The sequence below is a fragment of the Centroberyx gerrardi genome, chromosome 6 (assembly GCF_048128805.1).
Source record: "Centroberyx gerrardi isolate f3 chromosome 6, fCenGer3.hap1.cur.20231027, whole genome shotgun sequence".
Classification (NCBI taxonomy): domain Eukaryota; kingdom Metazoa; phylum Chordata; class Actinopteri; order Beryciformes; family Berycidae; genus Centroberyx; species Centroberyx gerrardi.
The window spans coordinates 10,515,613-10,533,376 of record NC_136002.1 but is presented as its reverse complement, the minus strand read 5'-3'; the positions used below and the strand labels follow the sequence as shown (position 1 = coordinate 10,533,376).

General features: G+C 41.0%; 2 protein-coding genes across 3 annotated transcripts; one reads left to right on the top strand and one right to left on the bottom strand.

Annotated features, from left to right (window-relative positions):
* Positions 1–781: 781 nt before the first annotated feature.
* On the top strand, positions 782–7,616 carry siae (sialic acid acetylesterase). Its single transcript, XM_071909627.2, has 10 exons — positions 782–975; positions 1,475–1,636; positions 2,374–2,528; positions 2,972–3,110; positions 3,598–3,778; positions 3,949–4,031; positions 4,864–4,997; positions 5,244–5,398; positions 6,234–6,420; positions 6,832–7,616. Exons 1-10 carry the CDS (start codon positions 915–917, stop codon positions 7,078–7,080), a joined length of 1,506 nt encoding a protein of 501 aa, XP_071765728.2. The 5' UTR covers positions 782–914; the 3' UTR covers positions 7,081–7,616.
* A 53-nt stretch (positions 7,617–7,669) lies between these two features.
* On the bottom strand, positions 7,670–16,397 carry tbrg1 (transforming growth factor beta regulator 1). Of its 2 annotated transcripts, none has more exons than XM_078284048.1 (15): positions 16,140–16,397; positions 15,503–15,666; positions 14,579–14,636; positions 14,365–14,447; positions 13,789–13,825; positions 13,352–13,414; positions 12,788–13,024; positions 12,355–12,425; positions 11,704–11,945; positions 11,443–11,579; positions 10,914–11,060; positions 10,112–10,209; positions 9,526–9,636; positions 8,793–8,938; positions 7,670–8,337 (listed from the first exon to the last, which is right to left on the bottom strand). In XM_078284048.1, the coding sequence occupies exons 2-15, from the start codon at positions 15,619–15,621 to the stop codon at positions 8,249–8,251; spliced, it is 1,638 nt and encodes a 545-aa protein (XP_078140174.1). In that variant the 5' UTR covers positions 15,622–15,666; positions 16,140–16,397; the 3' UTR covers positions 7,670–8,248. The 2 variants fall into 2 exon arrangements, with proteins under 2 accessions (XP_078140174.1, XP_071765712.2); XM_071909611.2 differs by having other exon boundaries at positions 7,801–8,337; positions 16,135–16,397.
* Positions 16,398–17,764: the final 1,367 nt, after the last annotated feature.

The following is a 17,764-nucleotide window of genomic DNA, read 5'->3' as shown; positions in this document are numbered from 1 at the left end:
TTTCTAATGAATCTTATTATAATGCTAGCTAAATTTCATATTCATACCCCTAAGTAGGCTACACAAAAAGAAAACCTATTTTCTTTGTTTGCCAAGGAAACCAAGCAGTATTCTAAATCCAGCGCAAAGGCAAGAAAGTGTTTCATTTACAAATCTTCATTTCATTTCCCCCCTAGTGTTTTATGTTTGTCTCTCATCTAAATTTATTTAATTATGACTAATCTGGTCCTCCATATTTCTCTGTATCTTGACTGTACATACTTAGTTCAATATGAACGCTCTTACTACTGTGTTTTTGGACTTAGACAACTAGTATCATACAATTTATATATACAATTTGTGCACCATTTTAGCAGTATGGCTGATTTTGAGGGTCTGCTATCATAAATCTTAGTATATTGTAAGTACTGGTGTGTAGGAGTAGGCCTATTTTACCATAGAGCAACAATGAAAGGTGGAGTGCAGTGTCCAATTTATTTCCATGTGTTTAGTATGGCTGCTGTGCAGTGTGCTGTGTGTTCATTGTTGTTCGTTAGAAATTGTGCACACTGTGGTATTTTTCAACATTATCATGACATAAAACATTAATCTGAGTTGTCGTCTATTGGGTTGGATGATTGATACAACAAATAGGTCGTTTAAATCTATATTTTTACGTTCGCGCTTTTATTTTGAAGGCTGAACGCGCCAACCGGAAGTCACGAGCTGCGCTTCTAGAAAAGGATCTCAGGACAGTGTGAAGCTTCATGATTCATAACCGGGGCTGGTCTATGTTTATGAGAACATCTTTTCTCTCCGTAACGCAACTTGTAACCCAGCCAGGCAGCTCCCGCAGCGTGACCGGCGGTGTCATGACAGATACTCCTCTTCCTCTTATATAGCCGCGCGGTAGTTTGCTTTTTAGTCTGCCTGCAATGGCTGGGAGAATATGTGTGTGTGTTGTCGTTACACTGTTTGCATCTCTTTACAGCTGTGGTGAGTAAAATCTGTCGGAATGTGTGTCAGCATTACACCGCATTGTATTGACACTGTTAGCAGAGTCGAAGCCAAACAGCCTACTTCCTATACTGAAGTATCAAACAGAAGTGATCTGTAATGTTAGTCGAAGTGTCTGCTTCCTGCTCTTCCAAGAGTTACCCAGCACAACCTTTATAAAATTAGTTTAGTATCACCTCATGAATTAATCATTGTCATTTTATGTTTCCTTACATTATGATTTGATTCCTTAAAGTGTGACTTAATTATTCAAACAGGTTAGTCTAACTTATTTTATGTTTACCAGGAATACTAATTGACATGCTTTAATTATGCCTCATTGCATTCTATATGATTTTGATATATTATTTATTTAAAGTTAATTCAAATGTCATACCAAGGTAGTTTCATTTGCTACAGTGTTTTCAATGAGTAAGGTGTGCCAGTTCCCTGCAGATTGAGGAAGTATTCAGAAATGCGGAATTGCTCTTGTCTGTAGATGAGAGTCTGCGCTTTGCCTCCTACTATGGAGACCACATGGTGCTGCAGAAGGCTCCAGAGCGAGCCGTGCTGTGGGGCTACGGGCCTGAGGGAGCGCAGGTCACCGTCTCTCTGTCAGGACCGACACAGCACAAAACCCCTCCGGTCAATGTGACAAAAGGTGAGCGCCGCCACTTGTTGACATGTGAGAGGTTTGTGCTGACATCTGCAGGGTGCTGAGTTAAAGCAGAGGTGCCCTACTTCATTTTTCGGCAGGTGAAACCCATACGGAGTGACCCTGACATAAACCGAGTGTGTAAAATGTGTCATTCCTGAGGGGGATGGAAATCACAGAGATGCTAGTTTAGTTCATTTGCACATAGAGTTAGGGAAACCTGAATTCGGGTGTGGCCTGAAAGTACTGGTTTGGAAATCAGTTGTCAGCCACTTTCTATGGGCGTTACATGTTTATTGCGTCATGCTCTAGCATCATTTTCCATTGTTGTGACTGAATCTTTCTATGTACTTTAATGGAGCAGATGGAGTATTTGTGACATGAACTTTGAAGTTTCTCTGTCTTTTCTGAAGTTTCTTACCTCCTAACACAGAGGACACTTGGCCAGTCACACCACATCAAATGTAGCAGTTCTGACTTACATTACTGTGTAGAAAATATCAGGAACCCCTTCTTTATATTGAGTTGGAGCTACTTTTGCACAGTGAATGTCCCAGTTGTCTAAAGGTCTAGAAAAAAACCTCCACCCCTCCATCTACATTTCCCAGAAGTTAAATCAATAAACTTTCATCTGGATTCATCTGCTTAGTTTGCTTCACAGAAAGACCAGCTGCTGCCAGTATTGTATAGACTCAGCGTATGTAATGGCTGTTCAATCGATGACTTGATTCCAACACACGCAGGCACCTGGCGAGTCACCCTTGACCCTGTTGAAGCTGGGGGTCCCTACAATGTGACAGCAGCCCTTCAGCAGAGCACCGTCGCTCTGACTGATGTGCTGTTTGGAGACATTTGGCTGTGCGGAGGGCAGAGCAACATGGCTTTCACAACATCTCAGGTAGGCCGAGCCAGCTCAACACCTGATCTGTCTTTTTATTAAATGACACAGATCATTAAAAACACAGACTTTCTTTGAACTAACACATTCGGATCAAATATGCTTTAGCCGTTGTTTAAACCCTGCTTGGTGTACCAGAGTTGGGAGTTTGCCTCAAAGGGCAATATGAATGCCAGAAAGTTCAGGGTGTATGAAAGTCAATTGAGTGTCCTTTTCTGTGATTGACAGCTTAACTGACATGCAGTAAACCCTCTCATCTGGTGCTGCAAGTGCATTAAACAGAATAAAAGAAAAAAAGCAGACAATCAAACCCAGTCTGGAATTCGTTCTTAATGTGGCCTTAATAGTTTGAATGGTTGCACAAATGGGTTAGTGGTAATGAAGCGTTCTGACAAAAGTCTATATGTGATATTTCAGTTGTTTTGTTTCTTTTACCCTAATAGGTTTTCAATTCGTCGGAGGAGCTGGCCCTTGCAGTGAAATATCCTCAGGTGCGGATTTTTATGGCAGCCATGAACCTCAGTGAAACTGAACTGACCGACTTGGTTCAAGTGGAGGTGCCCTGGTCTGTGCCCACAGCAAGTATGGGAAAGATTTTTTTTATTTTTTGAAGTGATCAAAGAGTTGTTTGAAGTGAAGCGTTTTTGGTTTGATGCGTCGAACTGCATTTGAACCAGTAATAATTTCTGTTTAATAGAAACATGAGGATTGCTGTATGTTCCTAAACCTAACCTAGTGTTTACTTTTACGCAGACACTACACTGTCCCTATACAGATATACTCTACATACACATCCTGTTATATTTATTGCTGCAGATCAGAGTTAACATTTGACTTTTTTTCCAGCTATTCCTGAATATCCTTATTGTCTGTAGCACTACAGTAGAGTCATCTTAGTAGAGAATTGGAAACAAGGATATTGTGTAATCTCATTTGACAAATTCACACTGTGTCAAACATATAAACATGGCACAGTGAACATATTGAACTGTCAAATATCAAGCATGATGCTTATTTATTTAAATACTTACTACTACTAATTCCCTTCTACTGACTGATTGATGGGCAGGTGCATCTCCAGGAGAGCTGGTCCACTTCTCTGCAGTGTGCTGGCTCTTCGGCCGCTACATGTATGACAAGCTGAAGTACCCCATAGGTCTAGTGGAGTCGTGTTGGGGGGGCACGCCTGTCGAGGCCTGGTCGTCTTCAAGAGCGCTGCAGCAGTGTGGGCTAGAGGAGCTTGAGAACGGGTAGGGGTATTTAGGGGTACTTATTATATAAATAAAGTACAATACAAACAACTTTTTACCTTTTCTTCATTTTGCATTTCTGTGTGCTGTGAATAATTCTGTACAATAACCAAGCATGGTTAACTTGCATTAATTGCACTGCTACTTTGTCCATTATCTTATGATCTTAGCCCACAGAACAATTCTATCCTGTGGAATGCCATGATCCACCCGCTGCTCAACATGACCCTCAAAGGAGCCATCTGGTACCAAGGTAAGACTGCGACTTGGCCCACTAAGCACAGCATGCTTCTACAGCCATACTGATGCATCTTTATGTCACCAGTAGCTGGTTAAGATACAGATAAGCCCATTAATCATCTGATTTGTCCTGCTGCAGTAAACCCCGCTCATCTGCAAGCAGACAGAAACAAACACTACAAATGATATGCAACAACTCTGCTTAAGACCCATGAGTCAAGCGTGTTTGACCACGCAGCAGCAGCTGTGTTCAGGTTTTGCTTCCTCTGTACAGACTTTCCAGTATTACAGTACAGCAACTCACCAGACACGGAGTCATGTAGCCATTTTTTTTTATTTGCTCATAGAAAATTAGGGTTGGTAGTGACCTGGTTTCCACTATACAACCAAACAGCTAATAAAGAATTAGTCACTCAGTTTATATCATTCATTTCCCCCCCAAAGCAAAGTTTCAGTAGTTCATTTATCATTTGAACCATTATTTCAAATAAATAAATAGTGCTTTTGGTGAGTGCTGGGACACTGACCTGTCTTTTGGGGAGGTTAGTTTTCTGTCCCTAAAATGCCAAACCAAAACAAAGGTTGCTGAGAAATGGAACTAAAAATCGTCACTCAAAAACCAAACAGAAAGAAAGAAAAGGGATCAGAAAATGAATAATTTTACAGAAAACCAGCAAACATCTGAAATGTGGGGTGGTATCCGCCTTGATTGATCATATAGCGTTTGCTAAAGGGTGAAGAGTAAAGTCTCTATTTGAAAAGTAAATTATCTTTAAAAGTTAATGTTTTGTGCGTTTGCAATGGACCTTGTTCACCTTATGGTTAGCTATCATCTGTTTCCTAAGGTGAGAACAATGCAGACTATCATCAGGAGGAGTACAAATGTTCCTTCCCGGCCATGATCGATGACTGGAGGATGGCTTTCCACCAGGGCTCAGGGGGGCAGACGGCCTCAGACTTCCCCTTTGGATTTGTCCAGGTATGTTTGTACTAGTATTTTAGAATTGATTTATTTACACAATTGAAGCAAGTAGGAGTATACCACAGCAGAACCATTCAGATAGCAGGCTTTCTCGTAATTGTTCAAATTTTCTGGAACTCATTATATTGTCCAATGTGGCAAACCCCACCTACCTGAGATCTGGGTAAACTAAAACAAACCACAAAATGTATTAGCAAATACTGTTTGACCTAGAGCTGATCCATGAAGCCTTTGTGCCTGCAGCTCTCCACCAACATAAAAGGCTCCACAGATGAAGGTTTTCCCAACATCCGCTGGCACCAGACAGCGGACACTGGCTTTGTTCCCAACCCCAGGATGAAGAGAACCTTCATGGCCGTGGCTATGGACTTGCCAGATGAGACGTCACCGTACGGCACGTAAGGATGTTTATAGGTAGTCATAGCAGGAGATGACATGTTCACAATACTGAAAAGTGTTGCACTTTGTTTATACCTGTATGTATACCCATTCAGAGTATAGTTCAGTATGATGTATGCTGAAAGTGGCTGGGCCATATCACTTTGTAGCTGAAGAGTATTCCTCACCACAACAAATATCACAAAATGTGTACTCATATGTGAATTGGGACTGAACAGTATGAGTTTTCCATACTTTTCCAGGCCTGCATGGGAACCCTGCCCACTCTACAGTCATAAGCACACACACATGCAGACACATGAAATGTGGAGAGATAAATGAACCATTAGAACGAACTGACTGGCCTGCCAACAAACCCCTCCACCTATGCATTTCACATAACAGGAATACATACAAAGCGATTATGTTCAACTCGCTCTCCCTTCACTTCTATAGTTCTGATTAGCAAGTCTTCTACATTTTTATAAGTCAGGAGCCAGGCACAACTAACTGAAATCTTTGAGAGAGATGTGGTGCAGAAGGCCAAAGCCACTCTCAGCTACTCTGAGGTTTGACCTGATGTCCTCAGGGCGCTGCTTTAAAGTGACCAAACTTCGCCCCCACTGTAATTAGGTTACTTAATATGCACATGTGATGATGTGGCCTGTTGTGGTATACAAGGCTTCTTTTCACTGTAATGACTTATTTATTCTTAGCAACTGGTACTTGATGTTGTTGGTCTTGATGTTGGTTTGAACGGTATATGATGTCATTTGCTAGATATTTCTAAACCTCATCTACAGACCAAATTTTCCTTATGCGACAATGATGATTTGAATTGAATTTCTGTTCCAGCATCCATCCCAGAGACAAGCAGGATGTAGCGTACAGACTGACCTTGGGAGCAAGGGCAGTGGCTTATAATGAGAAGAATGTGTCCTTCCTTGGGCCCTTCCCTAGCCAGATCTTGATCGATCAGGCGTATCTCAACATCACCTACGACCAGACCGTCTCTGTCACCTCATCTAAAGACATCTTTGAGGTAAGGCTGGCAGCAGTGTAGTCAATATGGTTTGGCATTTCTTTACCAGACTTACCACAGCCTGATGCTCCAGAATCTAATCAGATCATCTCCCCTATAGGGGGAACCTGTGCTGAAAGTATGAAGTTTCTATCATGTATTGTTTGAGTTACTGTGTTCACAAGAATGTGTCTACACACAGACACCACCAGGACAAAATAATAGTCAAGGTGGACTTTCATGATGTGTTTCTTAAGAAATTAAATATGTTCTTAAGGTACTACTGCTGTAGTTGCATATTAAATTCACTATTAAATAGCCATTAGTTGTAGTTAATGTGTAGTTAATGTGTGGTCTGATCATTTCCAAGAAAAACTGCAAAATTAATAAAACCAATATAAAAGTGAACAAAACGGTCCAATTTCTCTCCAGATCTGTTGCTCAGAGGTTCCAGCTCCGTGTGGCCCTCAGTCCCTCTGGGTCCCAGCTCCCATCATGCAGTGGGGTCTGACCACTGTCCAGGTGTCCACCAGCATGTGCCAGCCTACAGACAAAGTAGCTGCCCTTCGATATGCATGGAAAGACTGGCCGTGTGACTTTAAAGCTTGTCCAGTCTACAGCGGCACTGGGGATTTACCTGCACCTCCCTTTAAAATCAACCGCTGGCCGGGAGACACATAAGGGTGGAGACGCTCCTGCAGCAGGAACTGGAGCATCCAAACAAAATAGTTGCCATAAACGCACTGCTACTGCATGCTCCTGCAGGTCTTAAGGAGGTGCCTGGGATTTGGCCATAGGTTCTGGGCATACAGTGTTTTTTTTTTCTTTTTCCAATCAGGATGGGAAACACCATCCACCAGTCTAATGCTGGTATGTCTTGGCTAGGGTTGGAAAGTTTGCTGCTCTACCAGTTACTCTGGAAGGACACCGAGCATCATTTGATGATTTTTTTGCTACTATAAAAATCAATCTGTCTTGTAAAATAATTAAAGTGCCTGGTGAAGATTGGAATCCATCTGCCTCTGTGGCAGATGGGTATAAAAATTTGGGGTTTTTTTGCCCCGTGTCCAATCCATGCTGTTAAGTCCAAAACAAAGCCAAAAAAAGTATTGCTGCTCTGAATGTAAAAAAAATCACAATATTTTTAACTTCTGATGATTACAATACAAATAAATGTATTTTTAACTTGCATCATTTGTACACTTAAATATTTGTGTGTGTGTGTGTGTGACACACTATGTAATAAAAGTATTCTTTTATCCAAACGTGATATGATGATTTTACAGATATTTCAACTGGAAAAAATCAACTTTAATAATTATGTATTATGACAGCTACATAGGGTACCAACAGTTAATTACTTCTGAGAGAGTATGCTATGTACAGAAAACTTTTATATACGGAAGCATGACTCAAGTTTTCCTGTTCTGTATAATCCCTCTGGGTATGAAAGCCAATGCTAAGTGTCTTTTTAACATAATATCAGCCGGGGCAGAGTCTCTGAAATCCAGTATAGATGTTGAAAAATATTAAAAACAAAAAAGAGGTTCCAGTACAGAGGTGTTGCATGTAGGCTGCTATAGGCAGGTACAGCAGAAAGCTAACTCACTAGCCACATCCAGTATATTAGCTTCAAGCACAGATCCCCAATGGTGTTATATCCAGGGACTTAATATAAGATGACAACACAATAAAGAACCACACTACATGCCTCCGTTTCATTAATAACTGGACCATGTAGGTAGTTTTGAAACTTAAAGAAAAAATGGAAGCATTGTAAATAAGAATGGAAGTCTATGAGAATTACATGGGAGATGACCTTGATTTCAGCTCGCTTTGGACCAGAATCTCAGGAGCTGAAGTAGGAGGTAGAGGGCTTCATGGTGGGGGAGGTCAGGTGGTGCTGATGAGAGGAGCCAGGAGACTGCGGTGTCTGGCCTGGGGAAAGGGAGAGATGCTTCATTAATCATTTGGTGGAAACAGAGCTGTCGTCAGTGTCATGGGTTGAGTTCTCATAACGCTGGCATTATGAAATGCAGCATGGTAAAGATGATCATGCAAAAAGTATAAAGAAGTGCTAGAAAATAACTGGAAGTTTGGCTATGCTCATACTTTGAAATCCTAATTCTTACATTCTCTCACTCATTCACACTCACATCCTCATTCATTTTATTCAGTTAACCACACAATACCGCGGTGTATCTATACACACTATACATTCACATAGACTGCAGTGTAAGTGAATGTATAGTGTGTATAGATTCTTGTACTCGCTGTAATCAAGGTCCAACAACAAAAAATGTCATAGGCATAACAAAACAGACGACAGAGATAGGCTAAGGCCAAGCTAAGAATATAGTCAATATGGTCAATGAATCTAATATCCAACCAACCTGTGATGTGCTCCGTCTTCACGTTATCCTCGAAGCCCTGGTGTCTCTGGTAGGCCTCAAAGTTGACCGAGGCGTCGTCCTCTGATAGGCTGTGAGGAACCTGTCCATCTCCAGGCCGACACACATCAAAACGTATCCACTGGTAGCTGTGTAAGCACAATAAGAAGCCAATAAGGTCTTAAAACCATGTATTGGGAAATCTAAACTCCTAGGGAATGGAGGTTGTCTGAACTAGTGAAATGTTGACATGATCTAAATATATTATGTCCTGTAATTCGTTGTCTAGTTTGCAGTTTAAATAATTGCATAAATCAAAAATATAATATCTTCCTTTTTGGCATTCAGCTTCAGTTTGGAAGTTTAAGCACTAGATTAATGAGGTTCCATGACAAATTATAGCTGCACTATTTAGGTTTGGGAAGGTAGATTTAACTTTGAAGACTGAGGCTTGCAGTTGGTTGGCTTAAATTAAAAAGCAGAGCTCCCACTGTGGCCCTGATGTAAAATTCCATGACGTTTACATGACTTTCCAAGTCTGAGTGCTTCGGTGACGTAAAAATGTTATTCTTTCCTGGTATGTAAATGTTGTTGCTGCTCAGAAAAGTTCTAAAGAGGTGAACAGTCTGGTTTGTTAGCAGAGCTTACTAACAAACCATTCTCAGGTGAAGAGATCTCAAGTGAAAGTCCTGCAGTGTAGTTTACAAACGAGGCTCAGGGAGCAGGGTGAGCTTACTTGCTACATTTGCGTGCTCCAGGACAGCTCTGGATCAGGTTCTGGATGGTGGGGTGAGAGAAGCCAAAGAAGTCTGCTCCTGACGGCACGATGGTCGCCACAGACTTGGATCTAAAGGTGGACAGGTTGGATGATGCAATACATTAAATAAAATAGACTTAGCTGCCCCAAAATACCATTTAAAATAGTACTTGGAAAAACAAAGAAGACTGCTGTGTTCTGCTCCTCTCTATTTAGCAGTTGGTGCACAGAAAAATACAAAAATACAAACTGACAGAAAAGAATGTAGGAACCTGCAGCCTTGAAGCATGTTTGTTTTTAAAATGTACACTGACCTTTTTCGTGCATTTTGCAGTTTGACATGGCATGGCTTAATAAATACAAAACATTTCTGCCTCTTCTCTGCAAAGGGCAAAATCTATTAAGTTTGTAAAGTCCATACATTTTGCACAACAGGCAAATTAAACTATAGAAATAAATGTTTTTATGTTATGTTTAATGTTTTTTTTTTTATAAAAGATATTGAATGAATAATAATTGAATATACTAAACAGTAAGTTGGCCCAGGTGATTAAAGCAGCCGTACCTGACAGATGCGATGGCCTTCAGTAGGTTGGAGTGGCAGGTCAGGGCGGAGGAGGCAACAATGGCATTCTGAGGATCTTCTTCAGGCACAATCTCAAACTAGAGGGAAAATGATGAAAAAAGTGTGAAAGTCGCCACATCTGACACATCCAGGAAACAAATCCTCCATTGCAACATAAAGTCCTGTGTGTGTGTCCCAATGGATGACTTCCTTGAGGACCAGGTATAAAATATTACCATTTGATAGTGAATGAAAATGTTTCAATAAAAATTATGTCAGCCAACTAGATCTTAATAAACAAGCTAGTACACAGTAAAAAATCCTTTCCACCAATATTTTTTGATTGATGGTTCCAGTTTAGCGTGAAACTTGTGCACTACAAACTGCTAACTTTGGTGGCCGTCCTGCACTATAAAGATAAATAAGATGAATAGGAACGACCTGTAAAACAAAACAGATCGGTTTTCCTTTAGTAGATCATTTACGGAAAAGCCCATAGAGCTGTAAAGATACATATGGACAATCCATGTACTTGCAGTGTACAGCTAATTCATTTGCGTTGCTGCCAGTTGCTCTTTACGTTAGTATTACAAAGTTTTTAATTCTTACCATTTTACAGCCTGCTGACAGCAAAGACAAACATGTTAACACATCTTGAATGGTTTGAATGGGAATCTAAAAAGGTGTGGATGGGTTGGGGGACCAAAGCCTATTTTCTCTTAATTTTTGTTTTTTTACTTTACCTATGTATCTAAATTAGCAAGCAGCACTTAAGACAACTGCACTGTGTGTGTGTATGTACCTGTGGGCCCATTCCCCCATCCTTGATCTGGCAGGTGTAGAGGCACTGCTGGTCTGGGTTTTTCATGCTGGCAAAGACTCGTGTGCTGCAGAAGCCCACTGGGTAGATGGCACACTGGTCATGGAACAACATTCTGTCTGTGATGATCTGGACAGCAACACAAACGTTGTGTTTGGTAATCAGTGATTAGTCTTGGTATATATTTATTTGCACAAAAGGGAAAAGTACATGTGCTAAGTCATAGATTAAGCAATGAAACATTCAATAATTTGTATAGACAACTTGAAACTAGACTCATGTGGATAATGTTAAGAAGTTAATGGACACAGTTGATACTGTCAAACTCAAATTGCTAATATATTGAAACAGACCAATAAAGATAGAAAGATGTTTTTCAGATGGCATCAGTCCACTGAACTACGACTAGGAAATGATATGCATAACACACGGGATTGGAGGTCAGAAACTTATCATCGGTGCACAATGGTGTAACAAAGCCGCCACCGTCTGTGTCACGTGAGCCACTGACCTCTCCCAGGCTGTAGACCGTCAGCCCCCCCAGTACGATGGGAAACACAGGACGCCCAGAGGAGTCCAGAGGGATCGGCTGCACCAGCTTGCGAGATCCGTCCGCTAGCTTTCTCTTCTTAGACATCTTCTTGGGAACTGAAGAAAAACAAATAAGTGTTCACAGTAATGATATATCCCCAAGAACCTTAGCTGGGAAGACTCAAGTCACTCAACTTTCAATATATCTACATATACATAAGAAAATAATTTCACAGCTCACCTTCCTCCTTTCCATTTTCCCTGCCTCGCTCTCTCCTCTCCTTCTTGGGTTTTTTATGAGGTCCCTCCTCCCCTGTTGACCCTGCTGAGCCCAGGTTATGCCCCCCAGACAGGCCTGAAGCTGCAGCAGGACCAGAGGTTAAGGCCACCGGTGGCACAGGTGGATGAGAACTGGTGCTGGGTGTGGGCAACAGCTCCCCCTCAGACAGAGACTGGTACTGCAACAAGGACTTCAGTAAGAACCTGGAATGAGAACGAATCCCACATCGGCTTTTGAACGATACAACAGTAATATGTATACAAGGTAGGAAAATGAATACCAGCCATCAAATGAATAATGGTAAATTCTGGCTATGATAGTAAGTTTTTTCTATTCTACCAGCTATTGTTAGGAGATTTGTTTCTACATAGGCTGACAGTGAATACAAAAAAAGCTGTCTAGGGTATTGTGACATTTAGTTACGCCTGGTTACCATTTCGAAAAGTTGCGAACAAACAGTATATATGAATAAAAAACAGGAGAAAGTAGGATGACTAACTAGCTCTAACTAGTGACCACACCAGTTGGCATAAAAAACAATTATTTTATTCCTCTAACAATTCATTATTACTTTACAGGAATCATCAGCATAGCTGGAGCACCTCAGCTCACCTCCGCTCCTCTTTTGCTCTCAGAAACTTCTCCTCCAAGTGGGCAACTTCATCACAGATGGCTGCGTTCTCCTGTGGGTAAACCATCATTAGGACACCGAAGACTCATTTAGGCTTGTACTAATGAAAGAGCTGGGTATCAAACGTAACATACTGATTTTTGGTAACAATATATATTGCAAGGCATCAAAAATCTTCAAACTGTTACCCATTAAAGATCTGACTTTAAAATCAAATCACATCTATAAATGCTTACAAGAAAGAAATTTACTTCAAGGCATTTAAAGGAAATGTTTCAAAACCAGTGTCATATTTCAACTATCATCACCAATATTGGATTCCAAAAAATGCTAATAACCAGCCCTAACAATAACTTTCCATGATACTACACAGTAGCCTAGTATTTAAATTTTATTGCATAAAAGTTTACTCACAAATATCATGGCACGAGCTGCCTTGCGCAGCCTGAGGTACTTGAGCCGGTACTTTTCGTTCTGGTTCTTGCGCGCGCCTCTCTTCATCTTGACCTTATGCTCCGAGGAACTGGTGGGGGAGGGGTAGGCAGGCACCGAGGCGGCAGAGCCGGAGCTGGAGATGGTAGTCTGGGGAGGGGAGCCCAGGAAAGACTGGGTACTGAAGGCCTGCAGGGCCTGCTGCCGCTCCTCATCGGTCTGTGAGGGGCGGAGGGAGAGAACCAGAGAGATCAGTCCCTGTGCAACAGGAGAGCCTGAGGCTTGTGCTGGTTTTGCCTTCAGGATGATGTATGAAAATACAGAATCAAATATGGATGATTAAATAATAACTGATGTAGCTTATACTTTAAACTGCAACACGACAAACAATGAAAATAATTGAAAAAAATGGACATGAGCAATTCAAAAATAAAATAATTTCTCATTTTATTCAGATTCTACTTCGACTTTATCTCTGCCCAGTCTTTCTTTATGTCCGTGACGACTCTAAGGAGGGTTTCCCTCTTAGTATGCCACATCACTCACCAACAGTGCAAAGACTCCGTTTCTGTTCTCAATCCTCTTGAATCTCCTGCTGCCTTTTTGTGTCTGAAACATAGTGGGACACTGAGGCCAAGGCATGGGGCTGGAAAAGCCAAACTCAAACCCAAAAGCTGGGGTTGAGCTAAACCCGAGAGTCCAGTCAAACTTCATCAGTATTACATTAGGTTTAAGGCTTGTGCATCTGAGCACAAAGCATCCTTTACTCTGATTACAGCGCATTAACATCTGCCTCTCTTTCAATAAAGGGATGCAAGTCCAAAGAAGCAGGATGAGAAAATATGGAGAAATAAAAGACAATAACAGACAGAACTACAGATGAAGCATGTATTAACTGAACTAACAGAAATGCAGAATGGAAGTGCAATCTATTGTAGTCAACAGCAGAGGTTGCTGTCAGACAGCATCATCATTCCTCTTACCTCACGGTACATAACAGCTTCCAGGCTCGACTTGGCACTGCCAAGGAGAGAACAGACATAAGCAGAGTTTCAAATTAGTTTCAGAAAGATGACTGTCCTTAGCACTAAACACCAGATAGGACAAGACACCTACTGCTTCACATTTATCTTGTGCCTTAACTATTTTCTCGTCCTCCAATCATACTGTTTTCATTCTCCCATGTCATTCAAACTGTCACAGAGCTGCTCCAAGGTATCAGCTGTTTTCTCGCATCCCACCGCCACCCTAATTTCCCTCTAGTTTTATGATTTATTGACTACTTTTATGATTCACTAAATAGCAGGGCGGGAATCACGCACAAACTCAGTCTCGATGAACTTGGGCCAACTCTGTCTGAATGAATACCATCTCAACTTTTATCAAGTTATAATGAGCTGGATCTTGTGAAATTCTAATCACCAAACTCCAGAATAATTGCAAGCTGAATAGCCAAAATAGCCTGAGTCATTGTTTCGTGATTTGACTTTCAACAACAGAGATATTCACATGAGAATACGGACAAGCTGATGCGTAGTAATTTGATAGGATTGCTGTACTTGGATTGAACGAGTCCCCTGTCGATGATTCTCTGTTTAATCTCCTTTATATGCATTGGACGTCCAGCTTCCTCCAAGACAATCTACATGAAAAAAAGGGGAAGAAAAAAAAGCACTGGTTACCAAACAAAAACGAAAATCCCTCACAGCGATGACTGATAGCAAATCCTTTTAATATCACTGTACGGAAATGTAATGAGGAAATAGGAGATACCTGTGCAGCATCGAGCCATGTGAGGTTTGGCTTCTCTGCAATATCACTGGGCGGTTCACTGCGTATAGAAAAGGTTTAGCATCATCTGGTGTAACAGACAAATCCTGTGCATGTAGTTTTCATAGAAGATAAAATCTAAACCTTTTTTTCCAGAAGCATCCAAAAGAGTGAATATGGAGGCCATTCAAAAATGAGATATTCACCATTTTAAAATGTGAGACCTACTCCGAAATAATGCCCCCTGATATGAAAGTAAACCCGACTCTGAGGTAATACCTAAGTTATTGGCAATGTAAATCTTTGCTTATAAAATAGCAACATTTTAGAGCATGTATTCATCTGCGTTTAAGTAAATATTAAAGCTGCACTGGGCAACTTCTCACGCCGGTGGCTCCAAATGGCAGCAGGATTTAACTGTTTGAAAAATCTGAACTTCAATACCCAGAAGTCCTGTAAGGTGATGTCAGTTATCTGCACACAGCTCACCCATGTTTACCAACCCGGCCAGTGTGATGCTTTACACCAAAAGATGTCAAAGGGGCGAGAGAGGAAAAAGATCTAATGATGAAAAGATCAAAAAGATGAAAAGTCCAGTTTTCTTTGGACGGAGCGCTCGCTCACTGCTGTTTAGGAGACAGCTTGTATTTCACTCTTAAGTTTGACTTGTCACTTCCCGTGAGCAGAGACGTGTACATATCCAACACCAGATTTTTATTTGGGCAAATAGGGTGGATCTATGGTGTCTCAATTAGAGGGGCATGGGATACTCTTCTCCAGCCCCACTGTAATCTAGACTGGCAAAACAGGTGTATTTCTACATAAAGATCTTGCCAAATGTAGCTTTAAGCAATGAACATAAGTTGAAAATGTTTAAAAGTCTAAAGTATAACACAGCTTTTTGGAATCAAACTTGTTTTCAACAACCTTTCAAGAGTTTCAGAGGTCCCCGACAGACTTGCAATGCTGTCCAAAGCAGGAAAGAGAGAATAGTTCCCCTGTCCATCTGCCTCCATCTCAGACTCAAACGTGTTGAGTGACTCCATAGGAGACAGGGACGTGCCTCTGCCCTGGGTACTGCTTGTAGACGGCTGAAACATAAACAAGACACTCACTAGCTAACCTTCTCTCTGTCTCTCTCTCACACACTCACAGTTAATATGACTTTTAGTGTTAGAGGTAAAACATAACACACACACATCCACTCAGAGACTATAATCTGCCCTACAGAACCAAACAGCAACAACTGTTACTTTTTGTGGGTTTCAAAGGTCAGAAGCAATGGCATGGGTTTAGATTTAGTATCATCAAAAAATATACCTGTAAATGCTACTAAATGATATACCAACAATACTTTTGTGAGGGAAGGACATAAACTTTGAAGTGAGTTTCATTAACGTTACTCACAGTTACTGCTGTTTGGTTTATCAGGGCAGAAATAAGGCGTGCATACTATTGCATACTATACTAAACCTACTTTATAACAGAATATGAAAGTCTTAGGGTTAGGGTTGAGGTAAAACACACATACACCTAGATAAAACTGCACCAAACCCTACCCCACTTCTTTCAAGTCGTGCTCTGGATTGCTCTTTTCCGTGTATCATCGGGGAGCCTTCACTTCTGTCCATCGCATTGTTTACATACGGTGTCGGTGTGGCTAAACGGCTAACGGTAGCTAGCTAGCAAATGGCTCCGTCGTGAATGTGTAGTATAAGGTTGTGTCTACAGACAAGTCAAATGGCTACTTCGCTATTTGGACAACAATTTGCTTAAAAAGTGAGTGTTGAAGGGGAAAAAACCATAGTCGAAAAAAAACGACTGTTACAGGAACTAGATGCAGACCGTCAGTTGAATTCACCGAACATAATACTGAGAGCACTTTCCCCGGATATCCTTTTCAGTTGATGTTGGATCGCAGGGAAGTGTAGTTTTTTTCTGAAACCATCAAGACTCCTCCTGAATTAGTGTGTTATTAGATAACACTATCCCACGGTTCATTACGGGTCGAAACAAACACATAACAAAGATATGAGAGGTGAGGGGGTTAAAATGCTTCTTTTTAGTGGGTTTTAAGTTGTTGTTGTTTTTTACAGTCAGTGGTTTTGAGTAGTGGTACATTTAAGTTTTTTACAAGGTTAAAAGGACGTTGTGATGTAACCTAACCTATCTGGCACTGGTTATTGAAATACCCTGGAAAAGCAATGTCCACCCGGACACCCCACACATTTTGAAACCAACTGAAGGATTTAATTCTAAAACACCTGTATCTTCTAGTTATCCTATCCTCAGAAATAAGTATTTTGTTGACAAAGGTCTTTATCTGGCTAATAGCTTAGACCACACATACTTTGATGTCAGGAATCATTTTGTAAAATTCAATATTTAAAATGGTGTCTTATTTTGGATCATGATTATTGCTTGAAAGTAGGCCTAATTTAGTGCTCTTGGGAAGTTATGCACTGTATTTTATTTTTCCAGATACGTTTTCTAGACAAATGTAACTGACGTAGCAGGTACTGAGTCAGTGTTTCCAGTTCCCAGCTGGCTGCTGACCTTTTTATTCTCAACTGTGGTTGTTCTCCTGTAACTGTTAGCTTGTAATATGGGAATCTGGAAAGCCGTCTATGAGGTTAAGATAACTCCCCAAAATACTCAGGTCTTTCTGGGTCATTCTTTCTACTCCAATGTGCTGTTGTTCTCCATCTGGCACCTTCACATGGGAACACCATAAACTCTATGACAGTGTGCTGCAAACTAAATCATTCTTCTGATGTGTATGTGAAAACACATTTTCCAAATCACATGAAAGCACTCTTTCCAAATCACATCTTTCCCCATCCTTCATCGTTGCAAAATGACCTTTGTGGTACGGACCTAAATGCTTGTGTGGTTGTTTTTATGTGCACTGAACAACAGTCAGATTACAGGGACAGAGCCTGAGTATGCCACACCTAGAGCCAATAAGGATTGTCCCATGGTAGAACAAAACAAACACAAGTCCCTTAAAGCGATTTGTGACCCTGTCCAAAATTGAGACAGGTTGAACTGATTTGCTGCGTGACTGGGCTGCCAAGAGAGAAGCATTCGATAGACTTCACGCACCATACTAGCATTATTGCTTAGATAACAGGGATTGTTTTCCTGAACATCTGAAGGAGCTATTTATTGTCATTTTATCTTAAGGCC

Bases quoted from the DNA above. Each gene is read 5' to 3' on its own strand.
- siae (XM_071909627.2), top strand. From the start codon at position 915: ATGGCTGGGAGAATATGTGTGTGTGTTGTCGTTACACTGTTTGCATCT. The intron at 976-1,474 runs GTGAGTAAAATC...TCTTGTCTGTAG, and splicing joins TGCATCTCTTTACAGCTGTG to ATGAGAGTCTGCGCTTTGCC. The intron at 1,637-2,373 runs GTGAGCGCCGCC...CAACACACGCAG, and splicing joins TCCGGTCAATGTGACAAAAG to GCACCTGGCGAGTCACCCTT.
- tbrg1 (XM_071909611.2), bottom strand. From the start codon at position 16,206: ATGGACAGAAGTGAAGGCTCCCCGATGATACACGGAAAAGAGCAATCC. The intron at 15,667-16,134 runs GTAGGGTTTGGT...TTTATGTTTCAG, and splicing joins CACGACTTGAAAGAAGTGGG to CCGTCTACAAGCAGTACCCA. The intron at 8,939-9,525 runs GTAAGCTCACCC...GTGCTTACACAG, and splicing joins GGAGCACGCAAATGTAGCAA to CTACCAGTGGATACGTTTTG.